This window comes from Lutjanus erythropterus, chromosome 15, assembly GCF_056507025.1.
Source record: "Lutjanus erythropterus isolate fLutEry1 chromosome 15, fLutEry1.hap2, whole genome shotgun sequence".
NCBI lineage: Eukaryota > Metazoa > Chordata > Actinopteri > Lutjaniformes > Lutjanidae > Lutjanus > Lutjanus erythropterus.
The window spans coordinates 11,658,019-11,684,877 of NC_139331.1; the positions used below are offsets into that span (position 1 = coordinate 11,658,019).

Sequence of the window (26,859 nt, forward strand, 5' to 3'; positions counted from 1 at the left end):
AGTCTTTAGTTTTACTGCTAGACTTACTGACTGAGATGATGTTGTTTGTTTTTACCATACTTACAGAAGAAGGTATCTCCTTCATCAAATTTAATGCCGTTTCATCTTTGTAAACAGGGTAACAGTTTAACATAGTAAATTTGCACAAATAGTGATGATGGTTTTTAAAGAGATAGTGCAACATTTTGGGGAAAATGTGCGTTCACACTTAGACAAGATCAATCAAACCTGATGATCTAACCATGTGATATTCAAGCTGTTGTCATTTAGCTCATGGTACTGTATAAGCTTTTTGACCTGACAGATAGCTATCTTTTTACTGAGCTTTTTATACTTACCGTGTGTTTATATATGTGCATATATGGTATGTTTTTGGGGAACTTCAATGTGTATTTTCACTATGAATTTTAAGTTTTTCTAATGTGTTTTTCTCCTCTCAATATACCATAAAAATGCAACATTTTTTACCTGATGATTTTGTTTCTTTTCAGATGGTTTACAATACAGTTCACATGAATGATACTTAAAGAAATGTATAATATTTACAGTGTTCAATATTTTATGTACTGTTTTGTAATCCCATGCCCGGTCAGGTGGTAAATATGAAGCTAATGCCAGCAGCTGGTTAGCTCAGCTTATCACCAAAACTGGAAAGAGGGGGTGAAAGCTAGTCTGACTGGTAACAAAATTTGCCTACCAGGGCTTCTTAAGCCGCTACCAAAACTGACATGTAAAAGGTGTCTATGTCATCCCATGTCTGGCGAAGAAATAATCAACCATATACTAATTTTGTCATTATTAAACTGATTCATCCAGTCTTCTATCACATTTGAATGTGATAATGAAAGGCATTATCTGTTGTCTGTCTGCTGGGCATTGCTGCCAAACACACCTTTTTCTCCTGCTTACACATGACTGGCAGATTTAAAGTAGGTCTACTTGAATTCTGTTCATATGTGGATGTTAAATTAAAATTTTAAGTATCTCGGATTTATAATATATCCTCTGTCAGGACATTAAGAGTTGATTTGCTCTAACACTGATTTTTCTTTGGGCTTGGGGAAGATATTGAGGAAAGAAAAAACAGTCGAAGTCGAGCTGCATGTCTTTTTTGACTTTGCCAAGTCAGCAGTATTAGATTAATGACTCAGGTCATGCCATGTCTGGGTTTGCTGGTAGGGAAGCGGAGATAAACCTTCATCATCAAGATAATACCTTTGAGGTCGAGGTTTTTGGCTCCGTTGACGTTCTGTGTGACTGACTTTGTGTCCACCTTGAGCGTGTGTGTGTTGGAAGCGTCTCGCGTGATGACCACGTTGTGCCACTGGTTATCGTTCAGCGGGTTGTCGCTGTTCCCCTTCAACAGACTGGGCCCGTTCCCCAGGTCGAACACGTAGTGGATAAACCTGGCAGAGAGGAAGCAGATAAACACATCAGGGTTTGTTTGTGTATATTTGTGTGTGCGCGTGTGGCTGCAGCATGTCTGTTTTTATCTTCTCAGACTGATTAACCTTAATGGGAAACTCTCACAATCAGCTCACGCTGCTCTGACACTAATGGGAATTAAACTGATAAAGAAAACAATCTTCGCTGCGGCACAATGATGCTTATGCTTTTACAAGCTTAGAAAAGCTGCAACGGAGATTTGGGATCGATCATTTGGTCAAGACTGTTAAATTCATAACGCCTGAAGAATCCAACTACGCTCACATCAGCGCTGCTATTTTAAATGTAATAATCGTCTCTGGACTGCAGCCAACAGCACGTCAGTCTCATCGCTGGCCCACTCACCCTTTGACCAGCTCCACGGCGATAAAGTCGTTCCCGTCTCCGCTGTTGAAGATGATGAAACCGTCAGGTGAGGTGGTTTTGAACTGAAAGAAGAGGTGCATTGTGGTGTAGGCCTGCAGAGTAGACAGGCCCAGGTAGCTGCCCTTGGTCTTGAAGGTCACAGGGTCGGCGATGATGAAGCGCATGCCAAAGCGGGCGTTGAGCTCGCAGAAGTCGATGTCTCCATTCTTGCACATGTCGATGTACTGCATACCGTTGAACTTGAGACTCTGTTGGGGGAGCCGTAATAAATCAATTAACTGAATCCAGAATACCATGGTAACAATATAATGCAAAGTTGCCAACCTAGAACACTGTGTTTTTAGCCTTACTTAATCAAAGGAAATAATAATAATAATAAATAGATGCTAAGGCACAGAGGATACTAATCTGCACATACACTGTAGCTTTCATTTACAAAATAAAATACATTCACCTGTGGTTGAATATTTTTACCTGTTCTGTGGCTAACCTGATAAATAATGTTGATTAAAAACCCTCCTCTTGAAGGGATGTTTTTGAACCAGGGTTGTCCTGTATGAGTTCCTTATTCATAGTCAGTGTATTACCTGCTGCAGATGCCTGTCAGCACACCCCCAGTTTGGAGAAGCAGCAGTGGTACTGGTGTAGGAAGGTGGTGTGGACAGGGTCAGAAGCTGTCAGACTGCCTCGTCTGAGAGGAAACCGCTGTTATATAAGTCAAATATGGCTTTCTCTGAGCAAACAGACCAGATTACAATGGCATCATCAGTAATTTTACCTCACAGAACAGAGTTGCTGGTCTGGTGTTGCCTTCATCTGTTTGTTAACACAAACAAACTAACACATATTCTAAATGTATGGTACTGATACTGATTTTTTTGGCTGGACCTTTTATAAGTGGCTAAAATATGTTTTTTTTGCTGACCCTGTCCACAGCAGTAAATTGTATATGTTGGTACTCCTCTCCGCCTCTCCAAATTGGGAGAATGCTGACCAGCATCTATTGTTAATAATACACTGACTATCAATAAGTACCTCATTTAATGCCACTTAAAAAAAATCAAACAAACTATTCCTTTAAATGAATCTAGACTGCCCTGGTAATGTAAAATGCAAAGTTGCCAGCCTGTACCACTGGGTTTAGAGAAGTCCAATCAAAAGGAAATGACTGTAATAAACATATACCAAGACAAAGAGGATTAGTTTGATATTAATCTGCACGTATACTCTACCTGTCATTTAAAAAAATAAGACACAGTCTCAAATCTACAAAAACACTTGTGATCGACCTGTTCTGACCTACCTGTTCTTTGTTTTGGATGAAACATATTCATAAAAACCCTCTTCTTAATGACATGAGGTTACCAGTGACTGACATTTGTTAAAAGTGATGCATCTGAATGTACTGCATCGCATTTTATACCTGAAGATGCCCAATAAAGGAAGAGGGAGCAGACGAGACAAAGCGTCTCTCGGTCAAGATGCCCGTCTCCACATTGTTGAACTCCAGACGGGTGTGGTCACCCGCCATCTGACCTGAGGTGGAGGAGGGAAGAGAGAGGAGAAGAAGCCGAGGGATGAAGGGGTGGAAAAGGAGGAAGGACACTGCAACCTAAACCTTAACACAGCAACGGGCCATTTTCCCTTTGTGCCGTGCCGATGTATTAACCCTACCAATGCTTACAGTCAAGTCAGTGTAAATAAAGACATATTGAGAAATATTTGGTAACATTTCAGTTTCCAGGTCTAATAATTCATGGTAAATAGGTGGTAATCATAAAGCAATATATCAGAAATGTCCTTGAATTATCCACAAATGACCCACAAAATCCACGGTAAGTATGTGATAATTTACAAGTGTTGTTTTCATTCATGTTACCATTTCACATTTTTGAACCTTCTTTGAAAATAACTGCAGATTTACTCCAAATTACCAGGTAATACTACTACTACTTGCATAAAAACGACACTTGTGAATTATCACATACTTATCCATGAAATTTGTGGGTAATTTCTAAATAATTTCAAATATGTTGATTGCTAATTACCACGCACTACATGAAAACAACACTTGCTAATTATTATTCTATAAAATTAACCATAAAACCTGTGGAAAATTTCTAAGAAATTTAACCTATTTATGGGACCTGGAAATTCAGGTGTTACCAAATATTTAATCATCTCCAAATAAACAGTGACATAAATAAAAAATAAATGGTTAGATTAGAACAGTCTCACTGTATTATTAATTATGAGAAGCAAGGCAGTCAGTGTCATCAGTGTCCAATATTAGAATTATTTATATTACAAATCATACTATACACCCTTTTCAGTTCAGTTACTTTGATTTTTTTTTAACCTGAACCCTATTTTCCCATACTTTGTTTCTATGTAACTAATGGGACAACAATTTTTGAAATTGCTCCAGTATTGAGTGAAACTGCTGCAGCTGTCAGCCACAAAACAGTCTGAAATGTTTGTCCTCATGAGCCACAAAACATGGGAAAATATGGTCTAGGTCCATATACCATTAAACAGAGAGATTAGACCTACAGTATATTCAACTTTCCGACCTCTAAAAGGAGAAAAAAAGAGAAATTACATGGTCATGCAAGTCATGGATATTGTAAAACAGGATTAATACCTTCAGCCATGTCGTCATCCACAGTGAGTTTGAAGGTTTTACCGCGGCGGACCACTCGTACTGAGTGCCACTCATTGTCGTTGAGCTTTTGTCCGGCATAAAGAACCTCAGGGCCCTTGCCTGAAGAGGAGGGTTAGTTAGTCAAGGGGCGGGGGAAGCACAGGCACAAACCAAATCTTTGTTTACACAGTAAATGTAACAGACTGGAAAAACTGAGCAGGAAAAGACTTTTCAATCTTGAATAAATTCAGATTAAAATAAGATATTTTGTTATTTGGAGATAGTAAGCTTACTTTCCAAACAAAAATTTGGTTTTGATTTGACAACAGAGGAAAATGATACAATAAATCAGAAGTGACAGTAAAATAAAACATTTGCTGTTACTCATGTAAGGACTCAAAAGCTGGCACTGTAACCGTCTCTCTCTGTCTCGCTCATATTTCATTCGTTTGCAGTTTTGAATGATCCTTATAAGTTCTAACCTTAAATACCCTATTTTAATCAGAATTTCAGAAAGGTAGGTATTCACAAATTGTGCTGCAGTTTCACCGAGGCTGTCATTAGGAGAGACCTGTAGAGAATGTAGATATGAGAAGATATTCTTATAAACAACCACTAGGGGGCAACACAGGCCCACTGAGTTTATCTAAAAGCCAGAACTGCTCTGTCAGAATCCTGAATCTGCTGAATAATATCCAACACAGGTTTTAGATCCTTATCCGCAGCATGATTTAGTTAGTTAAAGTGTTTTTTGGACCAGATAAAGTATTTTATTTTGATGAATAAACTTTTACTACATGGGTAAGGTAATGACTTTTCAATGTTTGCTTCCGTCTGAGCGAGAATTCAACATTTTTAAGCCTTTGGATCTTTTAGATGTGACAGATTACTCTAACAAGGTTTCAACTTTCAGAAAATCTAAACTTTCCATAAAGGCTTAAAAACATACTGATCTACTTTTATGGAAACTTATGATCAGTAGCAGAGTATATTATGTCAGACTTAATGATCAAAGAGCAAACTTAACTTGATCTAAAGTAACATTTACTTAAGTTTAAATGACTGATTTGTGCAAAAATCCTAAATTAATACCAACCATCTCCTTTAGAATTTTAATTCGCAGCACGTGTACATGCAATCATACAATTTGTTTCTTCAGTAAACAGACATACATGCTTCCCCACACCCTTTTAAGTCTTTGTTCTTTGTTTTTCTCTCTCTTAATCCGTCTCTCTCTGCCAGACTCTGAGTGCTTTTGAAAATAATGAAAAATGAGAGTCTCTTTCATGAGTAAGAGCATGTCTGCTAACACCATCTATATATCACATTATAGGCCTATATACTGCACTTTGTGTTAAAATAAGGAGGGCGAGAAAACAAAGCAAGTGAGACACACAGTAATATATTACAGTGTAACTGGGAAAACAATATAGGCCGTAGAGTCTGGAAGTGCGAATGTTCAGCGAGTAGCTATAGGCATACAGGGGAAGATTAAGAGCCAGTTGCCTGACTTAATTTGAAAAATGGGCCATTTAAAATATATAGAGTACATTAAGTCAGATTTGCATAACTTTGATCTCTGGCTATTACTTATTTCCCTCTTATCTGAGAAATCCTCTTATCAGTCCCCTGCATTCACACATCTCTGCCCTTACATCTAGCACACAGGCTATAATCAAACATTGATTGAAGGAAAAGAAGAAGAAGAAGGCTGCAGAAGAAGAATGTTGACTTACTGGTGTTACAGTTTATCCTGACACAGTCTAGATGGGGAGGGGAGAATAAGTGACAGATGAAATCGCATCCTTCAAGGTTACAGCTGCAGACATCCAAGAGCAAGAAAAGCCACCTTCCGGGGACGGTCACATGACCCCAGCGGCCATTTTCACCTTGTCGGCTACTGACGGTCAATATTGTTATACTGACAGTGAAAATCCAATTAAAGTCAAATTCCTTTTAATATTGCAGCCAATAATATTGTACCAATAGAGGTCAATATTACTGTACTGATTAAACTATGTTTTATTTCTTAGGTATAAAGGAGCAATATGTAACACCCTAGCATTCAAAAATTTGCCCAAACAGCGAGTTGCAGTAGAAGACGATATATTAAATAAGATGAATGCCTATTTATCATACAAGTTGTTTCTCTCCTGCCGCCTCCTCCCCAGACAGAACCAGGTAAAGGCGTGCAAGACGAACACAACAAGGGACTATAAGTTGATCAGCTGTTTATTACTGTCAGTTGTCTGTTGATGTTAAGCTAAGCCTGTTATTCTGATAATAGAGGCCTGCTGCTCCAAAAATGTCATTAACATATTGTGCACCTCGAAAAGATTATTAGTGACTTTTATTTTTCACAAACACTAACTCATTCAGTGAACACTCAGCATTAATTTGAATTGTGTAAAGTGCGTGAATGTGAAAGGGGCAAATAAAACCAGACATTCCTCTCTGGGATGTAAATATAAAATGAGAACATACTTGCTGTAACTTTGTAATTTAGCATGTTTTCTTAATCTCTGAAGACATACCATGGTCATTTTATGATTAAGTGCAGTAAATGTATTACATATTCCTCCTTTAATTTGAAACTTTTATGTCAGTACAGGGATGCTGATAGCATCATGTGAATTTTGAGTTGTTAATTTTCAAAATGGTCACTTGTAATTCAACGGCCACATCGATTTTGCAACCCAGCAGCTGGAGCCAAAATATTTTATTAGTAGTCCACTACACACTGTAAAATCAATCAATCTTCTAAATAATTTGTCAATATATCTGAAGCTTTACATGTCTCTTACTGTCCAATCTCCATCTAAGGGAGATTGCTGAACCTGTGTTTGGCAGGTGCAGGTTGAAATCCATGTGACCAGGCTGGTCATGTGCCGTCAACCGCAACAGAAAAGTGGGAACAAACAGCCTCGAGCCACGCAGCACCAACACCGTACAGAGGCCTGAAGACCCCCACTCAGAGGGTCCTGTCTAAGTTACTGAAAATAGTTCTGTGGAATTTGCTAGAATTGGAAATTCATATAGGTAAGTAAGGTCACCTTCTCCTTTCTCTTTTGCTTGGAGAAAGACCACACTGCACATTAAAAACATGAAATATTGACTACAGATGTTCCATGTTCTTAGCAGCTGTGGTAAACAAGTACATTCTATAATAAATGAGATAAATTGAGATATTTTGTAGGTGCACATGTGCGTTACATTGAGAGCATCTATTTTACTCCTGCTGGTACAAAAGCCTGCACTCTACTTAAACGCAGCACTCGTGCCACCATCTGCAGGCGCGCTGGGTGCTGTGGCATCGGGCTGCTTGCCAGACGGGCCGCAGGCTCGGGGGCCTTTGAAGGGGTGAGTGCCATCTTTGAACAAGGCATGTGAGATGCCAGCTAGACCAAGGGTTACTAATGGACAGAGAGAAACATGGACCTGCTATCATGAGGAAAAAAAAAGAAAAAAGACCACAGGAACAGACCCACATGATAAGAATGCATACTATCAGTGCAGCATTACAATGTACAAACGCTTACCTGCTGCTCTGAATAGATGGCAGAATATTATCTAAAAATGTTGCTATCTGAATTGATGCATGTCTGAAGAAAGTGCCATCTATTAAAGTGATTCAAAAAGCGAAGTATGCCTTTGGAAAAAAATCTATTTGTAGACAATAATGAGCATGACTAAAATGATCTGTTCAAAAGATGTGCTGCAGAGCATGGGTAACTTTGTTAAGTGTTAGATTGATGGATATAAAAATCTACAAAGACATCTAAGCATCAAGGCAGAAAAAACTTACAGTCCAGGCAAGTCAAAAACAATTCATGCAGCTACGAAGACAAACTACAAAAACTGGTTTAGTATGTGTTAGGTCTGATATCAAGTCTGGACCAGAAAGAAAATGTACAAAAAAAAAAGAAAGAAAGAAAACACAGAAACAGTAATAAGGCCTCCTCTTTAAGTCGAGGTCAGGGGAGGCTGCAGGGACGGTTTATACGATACCTAGGTTGACCGTCAGTTTGACTCTCCCGCTGTCCAGCTCGAGCCTCAGCGTGTCCGCCGACTCGCGGGATGTGGCAGCCATGAGCAGGCCGAACGCCCGCTGGGACATGAAGCGGAGGGAGACGTCCTCGGCCTCTGTGTGCATGACATTTGGGATCACGACTTTCATGTACATGCTGCCGTCGTATGACAGGATCGATGCCTCTGTGAAGAAAAGAAGAGACGAAAATGTTCAGTTTTCGAGTCCCAGTTATATTTAAACATATTACAAGGAGTTTTTCAGTGATTCTGAAACAGATGCATTAATTTTCTTCTATATGACAAAAGACCATCAGCGACAAGACTGACAACATCTATTAGAACCCGATGACACTGGAGTTTTTGGGCCACTACTGATATTAAGGTGTAAAAATATTACAATATCAATATATTTTTAGTTATATTTTGTGGTTATTACTGTGGAAACACTGCTGCTTTTGTCCATGGGGGTGCCCAAAATCACCACAATATGAAAATTCCTTGAAAGAACTTTATCACACAATAAGCTTTCAAGGACATGGTACGAACAAAAGTAATGTGGGGAAGGAAAAACTGTGTCAATTAGTGTGTGCATGCGTGATAAAAAAGGACATGTAGATTAAATCTTAACAGGACAAAGTGTGGCAATATATTGCATATGCATCATCTCCTTCTGACAGCTTTGTTTATGCTACAGAAGCTTCAGATGAGATAAAAGAGATTGTGTGCTATGAACGCAAATACACACACACACACACACACACACACACGCACACACACAAATATTCTCGGTGAAGAAAAGTGAACACAATTCAAAGTTGGAACATGCATGCATGCATGTCCTCATATTTTATCAATGGGAAACACACACACATACATGTCCCACATGCCCCGGTTGCAGCTGTATTCATCATCTGTCGAGTGACAGGCGAGTGTCTGAGAGGCCGGGCTGAAGCGCACACATGCTGTTCAGTGTGCAGAAAAATTAATCATCACGCTACTTCCTCTTCTCCCTGGAAACTCCCCTCTATACGTGTCGGCTGGTGTCTTTACTCTAATGATTAAATCTTTTTTCGGAAAATGTAAAAAAGAAGAGGAACTTGTCCACCAGAGTGTAATACAAAAACTCTGTCTCGTAGTTAAAGGAGCTCTATGTAAGACCCTAGTGTTGAAAAATGTGTACTGCAGTTTAAATAGTGAGTTGGAACCGAAGACAGTATATTAAATAGGTCAAATTCCTATTTAATTTATAGTGTGCTCTATGGTTGAAGTGAGTTTTTCCCCACCCCCTCCTCTCCAGACTCAGTGCTTGGACAGGCTGCAGTGACACTGAAGCTACATGAGCATCAGACACGTGTAACATTACACACATACACATAAAATGACAAGCAATGAGGAGTCCTGGACTGCAAGTTGACCAACTGTTTATAACTGTCACTTGTCTGTCAGTTTAAAGCTAAGCCCGTTATCCCAGAAAACAAAAGCCCACTGCTCCAAAAATACACACTCTGGAGTAGTTGCTTGCCTAATTGCCTGGCAAACTGCATTAACATTTTGCTCAATTTTACCATTATAAAAATCTATGCCTTCTAAGAGTTTAATAATGATTTTTCAGGACTCACAACCAGACATTAACTTATTTGGCAAACATTTGGTATTAATCTTAACTTTTAACTTTCTAACTATGTAAAGTGAGCAAACATGAAGCAATTTAACAAAAACTGTCTTTGTCATGACAACTTGACATCATTAAATGTACTTACTTATAGACTTATCATAAAGATGCCATTAAATGTTAAACAGCCAGTTTTACGACATAAAGTACCGAGGTGGTTTAGCTTGCAGAGTTAGCTAATGGACAGAGAGCAGTTAGCAAGTTTACTTGTTTCTGAAGACGGCTATAACAAAGTTGTCATAGTAAGCATAACAAAGACACTTCAATCAATGTCAACTTTGCATTAAAATGGCATAATTAATTGAATGACACTTAATAACTACAGTAAGCTTAAAAATTAATAAAGCCTTCTTCATTTGCATGACAGGTGTCATGACAATGTGAATGTCAAAGAAGAGCATGCTTGTTTAGTGCTGTTGGAGAAGCCAGTATTTCAACTTAGCATGTTTCCTTAATCTCTGATAACATATCATGGTCATCTTATGATTTAGTACATTAATTATATTACATATGTCTTCTTTAAATAGGGACAATAATCACAAATAGAACATGGCTTGAAGGCTTCTGCTCCCTTCTTATGAGTCCGAAAAGGAGGAGAAAACCGGACTGAGTGCGGCAGAGAAAGAGGAAGACTGTCAGCAGCCTGGGAGCCTCTTGGGGGAGAGAGAGACAGATTAAAAAGGGTATCCAACCATGACATACCTGTTTTGACACCTCAGCTTTTTAAAAGAAAAAATAGCCCTGTGGCCTCAGAAATGCACCACCATTTGGCTGCGTCTAGGGAAATGCTGAGGCTGTAGGGGAGAGGGTTTGGGAGCATCACACGAGAGAGGGGTTGTACCTGTAAACGATGCAATGTCGCATGTCACGTCCCGTGTTTCTTTCTTTTTCTCTTTTTTTTTGGTTTTACACAAGTGTCATTTTCAAGTGGACTCATGTAGAGAAATGCTTACCCATGCAAACAGTCATGCATTTTAAGTAATATTGGATTCTGCTTCACTTAAATGTCAAGATTCATGTGATATGTTGCAAAATTCATACATAAGCCGTGTGAGATCACTGAACCGAGCAGTGCACTGCTGTAAAAATCTCACATTCGTCTGTGTTGCTTTTAGGACCGTTGTAAAATCCATTCTATGAACAAGCTGTCGACTGTGTGGGTACAGTAGCCTGGAGGATAATGAAACCTTGGCTCCCCATTGTTCTACTCAATTTTAAATTGCACACGCTCTCTCCCTCTTTGTGTCTCCTTGGCTCTCATGCAGACACACATTACAAAGAAAAACAAAACAAAAAACAAAACAAAAAAAAAGACACTGTCACACATTCATACATGCATGCACGCCAGCCCGTCTGCAGACGGATCCCCTAACTGACAGAGGCATGTATTGATTTGTGAGCCAGGTCAGGTCCCAGGCTCACACAAGAAGAAAGAAACAAAGACGCGGTGAGAGTCAATCTGCAGCTCAGAAAACACAATGAGACAAGGAAGGATGTGAAAAGTACCCAAAAAAACAAACTGCGATGTCCACTGTAGAGTTGAAGCAAACTTGGCAGCGTGCCCTAGGTAAAACTATTTCTGAAAACCGGTCCAAATGTTTGTAGCCATGAGAGTTCCTCTTAAAAGTGGACATAACTTCTTACAACTTCTCACAAAAATTGGCTCAGCAAACCTACGTTGGAATTAAATTAATTCAAACTTCCAATTGTCTAGTAAAATGTTGCAGCCTTTATTGCTCAACTGTGTGGAATAATAAACCACTGGGAGCCAACAGGTGGCAGAAATAAACTGCAGCACAACAGCAGTGACGTAGAGTAAAGCACCTGCCACATCAGAATCAAATCACACAGTAAACAAAACCACAGTAAATAAAGTGAGGAGGTGTATGGCAGGTAAATGTTGTCCAGCAGAGGACAGCATTGTACATGGCAAAATGTAAATGATCAAATAGTCCAATCACAGCTTGGGGGCTGAACCAACAGCGGAGGAATACTATCCATCCAGTGGTTGTTGAGGAAAAGTTCAGTCTGGATCAAAGTGGCGGACCGACACATCAACCAACACTACAATCCACTGAGTTGCTTCCAACACTGCTGAAAAAATACTTTTAAGAGGCTACATAAAAATCTCCCTAACCAATTTGCCAACATGTTCAGCTGCTCCACACAGTCAACACTATGCTGTGGCTTTTTAAGCAACCAACAACATAACAGGTCTATTTTGGTTTACAAAATCCTTTTTGGGACTGAATGTCATCAATCAATCTCAGCTGGGACCGGCTGTGTTGTAGTCAAATGGCTTTTTATTGTCTTAGAGAGGAGAGGGAAGTCTTCGGTTGACTGATTTTCACTGTGTTTTATTCCCACCGCATGTATCTCTCTGCTTTGAGTGACGGGAAACCAAAAACAGAGAAAAGGCTGGGTTTATTTTGAGGATGCCCTTCATTCAGAACCACTGTGGGAAGGTTCAAGAAGAAAGAAAAGGGAAATCTCTTAAAATTCAGTCTCCCGAGATAACTGACCAGGGCTGATTGACAAGACAGTATTAAGTAATCTGCCTCCCACTGTTCCTTACTGCTCAAATAGTTTTCTGAATAAAATTCTCCAAAAATTTAGACAGAAAGAAGCAAAGTAGACATAAGATGCGCATTCAAATATTCTGATACAATACCATGCTTGTCTTTGGCCGACAACTATTATTACTGATTATACACTAATGTAAAATACTGCAAATTTTACTCAGTGTTCCCTTCAGGAGAGTCCTTTCTAAGTTTATAATGGCAGCCTGCCTTCAATTCTGGTACTGAGAAAACCTCCTTACAAGGGAAATTCAAAGTGACACATGGCCAGTCGGTTTGTAATAAACAGCTTGTCTGGGCCATGCTGAACTTACTCTAGTAGAAGCTGATGTTTAAACAAGTGCAGGATGCTTTACAGCTGCTCCAACAATGGTTCAAACTGCTCTTTGCAATGTGAAACATGCCACCCAGTATTGGGAGAATTATCGTCAGACTATGCACTTCCCTTCAGTTCCGAAGAGCTATTTAGGATCTTTATTTTATTGTTTTGGCTTGCGCAGCTTCGCTCCTTTAGTCAAGTCTCACCATGCTGGTCAATCCCATTTTAAGCAGCAACAGGCAGCACTTTTCAGCCATAACGCTCTGATAACTATCCATCACAAAAAGCAGACAAACTTAGCCACTAGCTGGTGAACACAATGCTGCCACAATGCTGCCAAAGAGACATATTGTGAATATTGGAATTAAGATTCATCAGATGGACAGAAAAAAACAACTCCAAATGTTGCTCAGTGTGTGTGTTGAGTATGTGTAAATAGGCACACATTGTTCTGTCTTCGTCTTCTATATCAACTTCTTAAGTTGATCTCTGTTGTGTTTACATGTTGCACCGCCCCCCCAAAGTGGCCAAAAATCAAATAATGCCGGTTTAAGTCAATCATTCATTTTTATTATCACTTGGATCTCATTTTAGTAGTACTGGCCATCATTTCTATCAGTTATAATGTCACTGTTTTTCCCATTTTATCTAAACAGATTATCTAAACTGCTTTATTTGGAGGTGAGCTCAGTCAAAATGTTGTTAATAATCTCTTGTTGGATGGGAAAATTGTGTCCAATGACAACCTTGCCCCTTTTGGTTGCTGGGCAGGTTGCTTGTCTTTGTCTCTGGTTGTTGTTTTTGTGCAGATGCTCAGTAAGGTTTGGGTCATTATGTATTGGGAACATCAGGGCCTGGTGTTTAGTGGTTTTTCAGCCGGTCATGACAAATTGGGGGCTTGTCCAGGATCAGACCCTGGGACCTCTTGCACACTGAACTCCACAGCAGGTCAACCAGGATGTTGATGAGGCTTTATAATACACAGTTTAGCTATTTTGGCCATAACTATGAAACTAAGACCCAGGTTGTACAATATAGATTATTTTTAAGATAGCACTAAAAAGCACATATTTCCAGCTGTTTATAGGTCTACATAGGGTAGGACAGTAAATCAGAGCAAATTACAGTATCATGTAAAGCTTAATCAGAGCTCCTAAAGCAATGTCAGAGCTGTGACAGCTGAACCAAACAGCTGCTCCTACACTCCACGCTCCCCATCCTTGCCTTTCTTTTTCTTTTACCATACTCCACTCACATTCTAACACGCATGCACACACGCTGACACCACCGATTTAACGACTGTCACACCTCACAACCTTTTCATATTTTTGGTAGTGAGTTTGCATTGGTTTCTAGCTTCAACTACTTGTGTTGTCTCCCGTTTTTTGTCACAGTTTTTGAGTCCGGCGTGACAAACTGGGGGCTCATCCAGGATCCAAACCCCAGACCTGTTACATACTTAGCTACACAGCAAGTACAGAAGGTCAAAGTTGAACCAGGATGCTGATAAATGTTTACAGTACACAGTTTGGGCCCAATCAGACTTGTTTTTATAATTCCCCAGCCTCAGCATGATGAGAACAATCATTATACCAATGGGAAAACTTTGAAATAAGACCCAGATTGTATGATACAGAAATTTCTCTCGAAGCCAGCATTCAGTCTTTCAAATTTCCAGCTGTTAAATTGTCTATGTCTGGGAACACAGTAACTCAGAGCAAGTTATGGCATCATGTAAAGCTTAATTCACAGCTCCTAAAGCAATGCCAGAGCTGTAAAGATGTGAGAGCAGGCAGCTGAACCACACATCATTTTACATTTGCAGAGAATTAAACATCAGGCTCTGCATAACTGAACACTGCGCTGTGATTATGGACATTCATACCCGATGTAAAGCTAATAACAGGTCTCACAAAGATACAGCAGGTGATCACACTCCATGCAACCAAACTGGCTGTATGCATGCGTGTGTGTGTGTGTGTGAGAGAGTTTAGACTTATATGCATGCACAACACAATATCCATGCACACAGTATGTGCTGCTCTGCGAGTTAGTATTTCTTAAGAGAGATATCAGCAGCAATGAGGATGTCATTTCGGATGGTAATTAAGCTGCTACTTGTCAGTCTGTGTGTGTGCGCGTGTGAGTGTGCATGTGTGTGTTTTCTAGCGAGCCCCACACTTTACATAATTAGCGGTCCAATTGAAGCAGAAGATGGAGGAGGAGGAAAGCTATTAAGTGAAAGGCTTCACAAATATTCAGGGTATAGAAGTGGGGGGAGAACGCTAGTCAAATCTCTTCCGCACACACACACGAACAAACACACACACACACACACACACACACACACACACACACACACACACACACACACACACACACACACACACACATACTTCAGTCCTATTCAAACTCTGAAATCTGTTTTCTTTCTCTCTCACTGTTCCCATTATTTACTTGCCTTGGCTGTAACTGTGTAGGATTATCTAATCTTTTTTTTCCCCGAACAGAGTGACAAGTCTTTGTTTTGATAAACAAACCAACAAGGGCCTTGACTGTCATTGTGGTGTTTCATGTGAATGCCTGTCAACCCTTCTCCCACACACACACACACACACACACACGCACACACACACACGCACACACAAATACAAAGTCTCTGCTGTCAAGAGTCTTTAAAGTTCAAAAATCATATCCTCATCCTGACAGCGAGGATAAGGACATCGATAAAGAATCTTACAGGCACTAAGTGTGTCTTAGTCTCCTTTTCTGTGTGTATATATACAGTGTGTTTATGTGCGAGGGTGTGTACAGTGTTTGTGTACTATGTGTATACACACTGAGGCAGTAGGAAATGCCTGCACTCGACAGAAGAGGCTCTTGGCTGTGGACGTTATCCACAGTAATCCTCACCACGTGATCCACTCTGGAGACACACAGGCAAGTGCACACACACACACACACACACACACACACACACACACACACACACACACGCAAATTAAGTGCTGCTACAACACAGGAACATCAGAACGACCAAAAATATCCCAACAGACTACACTGTACTTTTAAAGGCACACTCCAGTTGAATAATCCAAACCCCTTGTGAAAGAAAACCACTTAAATAAGACACAGAGCAATACATTTAAGAACAAAATCTAATTTAAAAGTGTATACATTGGACAGGGAATATTAGTAGTCACTTCTCCACACATTCATTCATTACAGTGGTTTAAGTCCGATGAAGTTGTGATTGCGCAGCTCTTCTGTTGTTAAGCTAAGCGGTAAAAATTTATCGGGAGCAGAGGGACTTCACTTCCTCTCATTACTGTTTAAATGTACTCTTTAAGTATGCCTGACAGCATGAAAGCCAATATTTGTATGCCCCGAAAGCACAGAATGACCTTAAAAAGGGCTGTTGATCGCACTGCTGTGGCAATGATTACTTAACCTAATTCTGATACTAATAAAATGTTGTTTTCAGGGTTAAAATTTATGTTTCCCGTGGCAATTGGGTTGCCATCATGTTATTTTGTAAGAAAAGCCTACTTGAAGCTGCAATAATAAAATATTTGTCAGAAACTCAGGTATGGCAGGCTGTTATGACAAACTGTTGCATATTAACACAGCAGACACAAAGCAACATTATCTGATTAATGTGAATCTAAAACTCGATTTTCTCTTATGTCAGCTCCCAAGAAAACTGTCTGGCTTTAATTAAATGCTCGACTGTCATCATTTGCAAGGTGCTACCTTTGATTGCTGTTTGATGCTTGGCACAAGCAGCACACAGTTGATCAGAAGTTTTCCGGCTGCCTGCTGCGAGAGACAGGGCTGAACACTGTGGAATGTGACGGCCATAAAGCTAACAAGTTATATGACTAATGTTGTTCATTTTTATTTTATTTTTTTATTGTTAATCTGACAAACTGTGTGTTGTGAGAAGAGTAATAGCCATGAGCTTCTGCATACAACTTTCGGTCATCACTGTGGTCTATTTTTGATATTTACTCATTATTTTGAGTGTAATGCTGGTTTTAATTTTCTGGTTTAAATGGCAATACAGTGTAGTTTTTGACTTAAAGTTGCAATATCTAAGAATTTAGTTCAAACCATTGAAAAATGAATTTAAAATATTAACAGAATATGAAAAAATGACAGTTTTGATGTTACATTTAAGACATCTACGTACTGTGTTGCACAGATATCTACTAAGTTTGTATGCTAAGAAGCTCAGTCCGCTTGTTTCGTAATACCACTTTAAGCAACAGTGAGTCACTGGAGCCTCCAGTTTGCCCTCAGGCCAACATAAGAGGATGAAGACGCGCCGCTGGCCTGAAGGCATGGATTTGGTAAAATGAGGCACCAAAGAAAGAAGTAAAATGGAAATGGAAGCAAAAAAAATAAAAAAAAGTTAACATTGGTGTTGCTTTGCATCACTGAGACAGCTGTTGATGAGTAAAGGGTGGGAAAGTTTGATTCTGAATTTGCAACTGTTCAAACTGGTAAGTAACCAGCCGTTAATGCTACTGTTACCTATTTAGTGTTAGCTTATTAGCTTATATCAGTAGATAATTGTATATACAAAACTGACAGAGGAATTTGACAGGTTGCCAATTATTGCATACAGCTCCTTCAAAGAGCTCTATAAAGAACATTTCATTTTAAAAGGAACTAAAAAGCTCTGTAGAGATGGGAAACCACGAAATTGATACGACAAGTAAAATAATGTGTTTTTTTTGTTTTTTTTGTTTTTTACATGGTCACAAACGTGTTCATCATGAACTAGCTAGGCTTTTTCATTTCTTTATAATTTCATTTTCCTGTTGTTTCCTGTTTTTTTCTCACTTTTTTCTTCTAATGGACAAAGTGACTTGTAGAGAAAAAAACCCCTAAAATGTCAAACACAATGCTCTGTCCCACCCCAGATTTAGGAAATAGTACATACTAAGCAATTTGAAGAATGACATCCCCTTTCAGACAGTAAAACTCAGGAGGTCAGCACACTCAAAGGGATTATCAAATATTCAGCTATGCTCACCCTAAACAGGCCCAGATGAATTTATCAGGATATCAAAAATCATAAAGGGAGATGTCACGTCAATATGAAACAGTAAGCGGTTTTGCGCATCAGACATATTGAATAGGCTTTACACAAGGATGAGGTAAATCCGTAGGGCTTTATCAACATGTGACAGACATAATCAGTATCTGAAACAAGCCTCAGCACATTAAATTTCAAGTATGATTTTGTAATGGACATCATACTGTGCTATTTATTCTTGCTGTATTCTAGGCCAGGAGCAACAAAGCGGCTGAATCGTTCCCACGCCGATGTTGGCTTAACCTCAACCCCGATGGCATCGCTCAACAGTCTCTCTAAGATGGATTATTCAAAGCCAAGCCGCTGTGTTTCACCTGAAGGATGTTGAAGTTATGATTAATGACAGTTTATGATGATTTATGGTTGTAAAACTCACTGCTTAGTGGGTAGTTACACACATGGGTCACTCAAATATACACACGTATGCAACAGTTTGGAAAGCCTAAATACCTGAACGTTAACATTAATCAGAGGTGTGCACAGGCTCTAAGAGGTAGAAGTGGAAATATAATACAGGTCTCGTACTAGAGTTGGAGTTACATCTAGGTTAAAGATACCTTTTGCCTGCCAGTGGCACTTGTGCCAAACAAAAGGGCACTTTCAGGGCACATGGACTGACCAGAGGCTCATTCTGAGCACGCTGAGCAAGTGTATGTTGAGGGCGCACCTAGGCTGTGACCTCTGAAGAAACAGACAAACAAAAAAAAGTTGTAATAGAAGAACTCTTCAGCACTCGGAGCAAAAAGGGCAGGGTGGTCACTCCTCCGAACTTTTATGATTACAGTCTGTAATCTGGCTGGAGCAAAGTCTAAATAAGTCAGTGTTTTTCTGTATCGCCTACGTTATGAACTGCTGTGGTTCTCTGCTGAGTGTGTTTGCATGAGAAAGAGAAATTGTTGATAAAGTAAGTTTGATTTATGTGTTTGCCCTTGCTGTATTTTCCTGACTGTTTGTTGTATCAGGCAGAGGTGGATAAAGATACATCAGTAAATATTCTTGATGTTAGTGTTTGTTATTAAGTAGTTTTGTGTGCCTTTTTTTACAATTCAGAATTAGAAAGATGACAGCAGAGGGAGTACGACAGCGATGGGGAATAAAATCAATGCCACCAGGCAGACACAAACTAGGGACATTGCAATTTATGTTTGGCCCATTAACCCTGAGGCCATCAAGGCGCCACATGTTCATGTTCCTCTGTGTGTTTGAGAATCAGAAAAAAAAATGCCAGGTCAATTTTACAAATGTTCAAGATGAAGGAGGTAATAAGACAAGGAGACTGTGGAGGAGTGAGTGTCGCAGATGTTCAGACCTGGCGTTAACGTGCGCCCTGGGTGGGTCCAATCACAAGTAGTGGGCAGCTACTGTAAGTACTGTTCTGATGGCACCCGAGACAGATTGAGGATGCATTTAAGAACAGATCACTTCGGGCACATTCGAGGGTGGTCTGGGCCACATGTTAAAACAATCTTTCAGTAGTGTGAACGCAAATGTGGTCTGACATCCTCTAAGTACATGATTTGGTCCACTGTCTTTGGCCTCTCTTACCTTCAGTATATGCTTGTGAAAACATTTTTAACATCAATATCCCCAGATTCTTTAAGAGTTGCTGAGTGAGGGAAACTTTAAAAACTTTGTGTCTATGACAAATTCTGAATTATTTAGGTCTTTTATTTCTAATAAGTTATTTCTTTATTTGTGGAAAAAACATTGTGTCCATTTCTCACAGTGTGTTAATGGCTACTACTGGTTAAAAACAACACATTTTGCAAAGGGTTTATTTGCACGCAGAGGGAGGATGTGCATACAGCTGCGGTGAATTCTTAATCAATTGTGCCTTCTTTAAATTTGGCATTAAATGCAATACAATTTCTCTTTCCTTGTAAAAAAAGCCACTGTGTTTCTGTGAAGAGCAGACAGGAGAAAGGCTCTGTGGTACACTGGGATGAACTCTATTACTTTGGTGAAAGTAAAGCGCTTTGGTATTTTTTCCCCGACGTTGTCATTATTGCCTTTGTTCATCATCTCTGAAGTGAAAACATCAGATTTTCACACAGTCAGAAACAGTGAAAGTGTGCAATTTCCTGCTCATAGTTCAGGTGTAAAATCCCAGCGCACCATGGAGCATCTCTCCTGCCAGGCAGCAGGGGGCTCATAAAGGAATGTTTTGTGGCGTTGGACAAAAAAAAAGAAAAGAATGAATAGTATTGAAACTGACATTGAAGGACATTCAACTGACAAAACAGCCCTAAGGTTTATTTGTTTGTAGAGCAGGGAAGTAACATCCAATCACAAGTGGTCACTTAAGCTGAATCTGGAGACGGTTTGTAATACCAGGTCTGAACAGGCGCTCTGTGAGGCCAATACATTAACTACTGGCTGTACCTGTAAAAGAAAGAGTATCTTTGCAACTTGCAATGTTTTAAAATAAACAGTATGTATATGAGCAGACAGTGTGGGGGAAGAGTTCTCCTGTGAGTTTCCTTTGCCAGATTTTCAGAGTCCTTGTACCAGGAGAACTTTGATCTGCCTCATTTCCAGCAACTCTAGCAATATGTTCAACGAATGCAAGAGCCGTGTACTGCTGTAAAACACCTCCACATCTGGTACACAGAACTGTACCTCCTGTTCCGCGTTTGAACCACCTGAGTATGCAAATGAAATATACAGTAGCTACCTTTACTGGACCCTGGAGGGGAGGCAAAGCTTCTCGTGCAGCTGCCTGGTGCTTAGACAATGGGTGTTTGTGATTAGATGGCATAAAAAGCTGTAAGTTGAGCTGTAACAAGCTTTACCTCATGAACTTTCAACAAACCCAACACTATCCTTGACCCTCATCGTTACAAAGAAAACTCTCAAGCAGATATAGAAACAAATATGCAGTATGCACACCTGCATCTACACCCAACCAGTGATCCTCAGCACCATCAGGGGGCAGCAAAGCCAAACACAGCCAGCTGCTGTTGACACCAGCTTCTCATTTGACTTGTTGGGGAAATGAAAAGGGTGGAGATGATAAGGGTGGTAACAGAAGCAAGGGACAGGGAAGAAGAAGAGAAGGAAATGCCTAAAAATGATGGAGAAAATGTGACTAAACCCTAAGAGGAACTGATTAGTTTCACAATCCTTTTTTTGATTAATTAAATTAGTTATCTGGTCTGTAAACAGTCCAAAAATGGTGAAAAATGTTGATCACTGTTCCCAAAAACAAGATGATGTCCTCAAATGTCTTGTTTTGGCCACAGCCCAAAGATATTCAGTTTTCTGTCACAGAGGAGTAAAGAAACAGAGAATTTAGGCATTTTTTACAAAAAAAGGACACATAATGATTGATCGATTATCGAATGGCTACTCATTAATTTAACAGTGATTAATAAGTGATTAACTGTTGCAGCTCCAGAGAGGCAAATGTGAAAATTACCCTTCCTGAAATTATATTAGACATGTTAGTCCTTTAATAGCAAAACAAACAAGAGGGTCTCTGGATATGAGAAAATAGTGTTAGAAAATGCAAATTCATGCTACTTCATAAAACATGCAATCCCAGATAATACTGTAAACCCCAGAGAGGGTAAAGCTCTACCTCCAGCAGAGGAGTATTTTTTTCCTTTTTTTTATCCTAAAAATCAGTTAGCTTCTCTGGGAACCTTCCTCCCTGCTGCCGTGAGAGGTTTGGAGACTTGTCAATTTCTCAGATGGCCGAGCACTGAAGGCTTGATTTCCTCTAAGTGTTCTCTCTCTCTTGCTCTGCGTGTGTGTGTGCGTGAGAGTGAGTGGGAAAACCACACAGAGAGAAAGAGGGAGAGTTTGCGTGCGAGTGTATGTCGGAGGGAAAGAAAGAAAGAAAGAAAGAAAAAATGCAATGAGACGTAGAAAGCAGGGGAAGATGGATGCAGCACATTCCCATCCTCCCTTTTCTGCATAGTGTGCCACAATGAGAGTCAGGGTTTACATAACCCAGCACAGCTCCTAAGCACACATTTAATTACAAATGGGGATTAGGGAGCAACAGCATAATGTTCTAAGCAGCGAAAAAACGGAAACGAACAGATCGTTTTAAAGTGCAGGAGGATCTGTTCTTCTCCCGGGTAAACATTGTCAAACAAATCTCTGTCTCTCTGCCGCTGCCTCTCTGGCATTTCCAACGATTCAGTCAACAGTTCGTACTTCACTCTCTGCATCTATCATCTGCACTCTTAGAAGTAAGGGTTCTTAAAGGGATGAGGTTGTATCCACAACCAAGGCTTCTGAAGAACCCTTTTTTGAAGAAAGGGTTTATCAAGGGCTCTTTGTAAGACTAAGAGATTTATTAAGAACCCATTTAATCCAAAGAACTCTTTGGAAGAAAGAGTTCTTCAAGCATTGTTAATGTCCTTGAAGAATTCTTTTGTCAAGGGATTGTCAAGGGTTCTGTGCACAATTGTGAAAAAGGGTCCAGGTTCAGGGACCCCCTGGTTGGGTTCTAGATAAAGCCCTCGATGTATGAAAAGGCTCTCTGTAAAATCCCCTTAATGTGTTTGAGATAAAACACTATAACACATAATATAAAAAGGTTCCTTATAGAAACCCCTAGGTGGCTCTACATAAAACTCTTGGAGCATGAAAAAATTCTCGGCAGACCCCTCCAATGGGTTCTACATAAAACCCTTGGAATATAAAAAGGTTCTTGGTAGAACCCTGAGTGGATTCTAGATAAAACCCTTGGAATATAAAAAAGTTCTTGACAGAACAGGATTCTAAACAAAATCCTTGGAATTAAAAAAAAATCTCAATAAAACCCCCTTGGTGGGTTCTTGATAAAACCCTTGGAATTTAAAAAGCTTCTCGGTACATACCTAGTGGTGGTTCTCGGTGGAACTATTAGACCATACAAGGGTTCTCTGTAGAGGCTTCTAGGTGAAACCTTTCACACATGGTTCTAGGTATGATCCTTTATGTTAGGTTCTGGGTAGAACTTTCTGAAAGGGTTCCACATGGAACCTTCACAAAAGATTCTACCAGGAACCACAAAGGGTTCTCCTATGGGGACAGGCTGAAGAACCCTTTGTGGTTCTGGTTAGCACCTTTATTTCTCAGAGCGTAGGACATCAGCCTTTTCTTGTTGTATATTGTATGTGAATGTGTGGAGCCGCGTTGCATCAGGCACTACTGGCATACTGTTCCAGCTCGCAGTGTCAGCTCGCCATGAGCCTGTCTTCTGGCGCCGGAGGCAGGAAACACCGTCTTTAATGGCAGGCAACTCAAATCTCCTCGGCAGGAGAGGAGAGGCGAGGAGAGGACATTTCACTCTGGATTCCTTCTTCCGCACGTGTTCAGGGAAATTACCACAGCTGGCATCCGTGAGAATTAAAATTCAATCTACAGGACCTCCAATCACTTAGGACCTTCTCTCTACAAAAACCATCATCTCAGCAAATGGAGAGGGGAAGAATAAGAGGATAGTGAAATAAGGAAAAAAAGCTCAAGCATCGTGCCTGTAGCCAAACCACAGAACTCAGCTAAAAAAAAAAAAAAAACCTGCGACACGCTTGATAATGCGGAAGATACCAAACTCATTATTCTGCTCAATTCAACGATTATTCAACAACAGCAGGAAGCAGACAAGTGTTAAAAGACAAATGGAACAAAGCTGAGATGGGGAGTGAATAGAGGGCCCTGTTTGTCGTTGTTGGGAAATGTGAAAAAAAAAAAAAGCAAAACAAAAAAAAACAAAAAACGCAGGCCCGGGCATTTTCTGCACCCAGCACAATACGAGCACGTTTCGGCTTCGAATGAAATCGGATTAATTTAGCATGCTTCCCTAGGCTGCAAAACTGCAAAACAAGTCCAACACACACACACATGAAGGCACAAAAAATCTCAGTTAGGCTTAGGTTTGTATCTGTGCAGCTATCACAAGCCGGAGAAAAAGAAAAAAGAAAACTATAGTCAGGTCGGAACAAAAAGCTTCAACATATTCACTTAAACGCCCTGACTACAATGATTTATTGCCTTGAATTTTTTATTTAATTCTAAAAAGCACTTTAACAATCTGCGGTGCTTCATTTTGACACTGGCTATTGTAGAAACCTTTTGAAAATGGGAGATTTTCTTCATCTATGGCCAGGATCAGACGTGTGTGTTTTGACATGCACCTTTTGTTCTCAGAGGCTCAGCATGATCTAAAAGTTTCAAGCAGAGTGTCACCTCACCTTGACACGTCTATTCTAAACTTAGTCAAACAATTTCTGGTGTCACAGTGACTGCTGACACCTTTCAAGACATACAAACTTAAAAATATATTATTTTTTCTCCCATGAAGAGATATACCATATGCATCATTCAGCTGGATATATGGCAACATAGGCTTTTTCTTAGAGGTATCAGCCTGTCAATCATACGGTGTGCTTGTTAGTTACACCCAAAACGAGAAGGCGAGCATTTCCTCCGACAGGCGATCTATCCTACAGCATACACACATGAGGAATAGATATAATATGATATATAATAGCACTGTCCCATTGGCCACTAACAGATGTACTATTATCACTCTGGGTGTGATGTACAACATTATAGCAACATTAGTTGTAATGGTGAATTGCAGGTGCAGCTGCCACTGATGCTTCAAATCTACCACCTGCAGCGTCCCACAGATGCATCACAGTTGCATTATGTGCTAAATGATGTGAATCAGTTACTGAGTCCACAGCCAGTGAGCCTTTACTGTTTGCCCATGTGTGTATCTAAACCTCTCATTATACTGTACATTTTAAAGTGGGAAAAATCAAATTTAACTTAATCCACTAGGTAACACCACACAATAACCATCATTACTACAATGAAAACTGATTAAAGTTAAATTAATTAAAAACATTTTACTGTTCAACATTTGAATAATGTGTATATATGCTTTAACCATTTATTAAGCAATCGTTAAGTTTTCTAAAGATCAGTGTCAACTTTATATTGGTCAGTCAAATAATTTATAGTTTATAGCACTACAGAGAAACCATTTACAAAGTTTTATGTAAATCAGTTCCAATTTTACAATAAACATCTAATAATGTTTATAGACATGTTCTGAATCCCAACTCCCAACTGACAGTTGTGCACATGCAAGGCTCTGTGGCCAATAATAAACAATAGTAAATATGCAACATCTGGGGAGACTTTCAAAATAAAGGCACCAGGGTAGGTTTAGGAAAAAATCGTGGGTTAAAGTATCTATATAACATTATGCACAAACAAATACTTAACGATACTATAAAGCCACAATAATTGTGTGTCACACCACAGAAACATGAGTTATTAGCCACACAGCCAAATTTGAATCAAATTTGTAAAATTAGGTCTCAAAATCATGACAAAATGAGCAGTTTTCTCTGCTCTGAAACACTGGGGGTGTTTTCGAAAAATATGTTGTAACGTAAAGTGTGTTTAGAAGAAAAAAATCCCTTTTGCCTTTACAGGGATTTTAATGTTATAATGTGTGTAAGGCCTGACTGATAATCGGTTTTTGGGGCTGCTGCTGACATCGATATTGTGGAGTAAAGAAATCCTATATCTATATAACAGCTGATACTCATATATAGACTGGTATGGCTGTGACTGGCCAATATTGGGTCAATAACATTGACAGACTAATACATCACTGCGCTTTACACTATACATTTTAAAGCAAGTAAAGTCAAGGAAATAAAGTCTCAAGAAAAGATTAAATCAAAGGCAACTGGACTTGTTTATGTCTTTGAAGACGTTTCGCTTCTCATCCAAGAAGCTTCATCAGTTCATGCGTCAGACTAGTCTGAGCTAGATCAACTAAACTGCCTTTGATTAAATATTTTCTTGAGATTACAATGACCTGGACAAATGAGAACATTTACGGAAAGGAAATAAATTCATGTATTTTCAATTTAATCTACTTAAAAAGATGCAACTTTACAGTTTGTCATGGCTATAATGTTGTAAATGAAGCCAAGAATAGAACAAAATTGCTTTAAAAAGGCGACACCTAATACTGTCAATGATGGGGTTGAAAATCTATAAATCACATTCTTTGAAGTCCACTGTTCTGTATTACAAGGCTGATTGCTCAACCATTGTTCTCCAGCTAAATCCTCGCCCTCATCTCTCTCTGTTCTTAATTTGCCATGCTCTTCTATAACCCACCCCCCCTTTTGTATTTTCATTCTCTTTTCTCCATTCTCCTCGTCTTTTCCATCCTCCATTTTACACCCTCCCCCCCCCCACCCTTTGTCCTGTGTATGTATGTGAGCACGGGCCTGTTAGTCAGGGCAGACCTTGAAGTGTCATTTTCTCTGTCTGCGGAGATAAATGTCCCGGCAAAGGTGCTTATCACCCGTTTACGGTGAGAAGTGGGGCTGGGAAAAAGACAAGGGCGAGAGCAAGACGAAGGTTAAAAGGAGTTAGAGTGCAGTGGGCAGGGAGAGGAAGGGAAGGGTCAGAGATGTGCGGAGGATTTTTATTAAAACTATCATCCTTTCTTAAAAAAGAAAGGGAACCGAAGACAGCCGCAAACACAGAACTCAGCTGCTCGCTACAAATTCAGCTGTCTGGTGGTGAAGATGAAACTATTTTCACTCCGAGTGACAGAGCTAAGAGCAGCAGCGAATGCTTAATCATGAGCTTCTAAAGGCTTCCTCAGCCCTCCTCCTTCTCTGGGTGGATATCTACTTTATGATAACATAGGAAAAGTATCTGGAA

The 26,859-nt window shown here is 39.7% G+C and overlaps 1 protein-coding gene across 8 annotated transcripts in view; it reads right to left on the minus strand.

Moving 5' to 3' along the window:
* nrxn3b (neurexin 3b) overlaps positions 1-26,859 on the minus strand; it is a 420,898-nt gene that overhangs the window by 241,068 nt on the left and 152,971 nt on the right. For all 8 annotated transcript variants that reach the window (XR_014771924.1, XR_014771923.1, XM_084737531.1 and 5 more), the window contains 6 exons: positions 8,465-8,668; positions 6,193-6,219; positions 4,457-4,576; positions 3,236-3,348; positions 1,792-2,060; positions 1,216-1,406 (listed from right to left, as the gene is read on the minus strand). Coding sequence is in view for 6 of the 8 variants with exons in the window: in XM_084737531.1 (XP_084593657.1) it covers positions 1,216-1,406; positions 1,792-2,060; positions 3,236-3,348; positions 4,457-4,576; positions 6,193-6,219; positions 8,465-8,668 (924 nt within the window). In the remaining 2 variants the exon portion in view is untranslated. The remainder of the gene's footprint in view (positions 1-1,215; positions 1,407-1,791; positions 2,061-3,235; positions 3,349-4,456; positions 4,577-6,192; positions 6,220-8,464; positions 8,669-26,859) is intronic.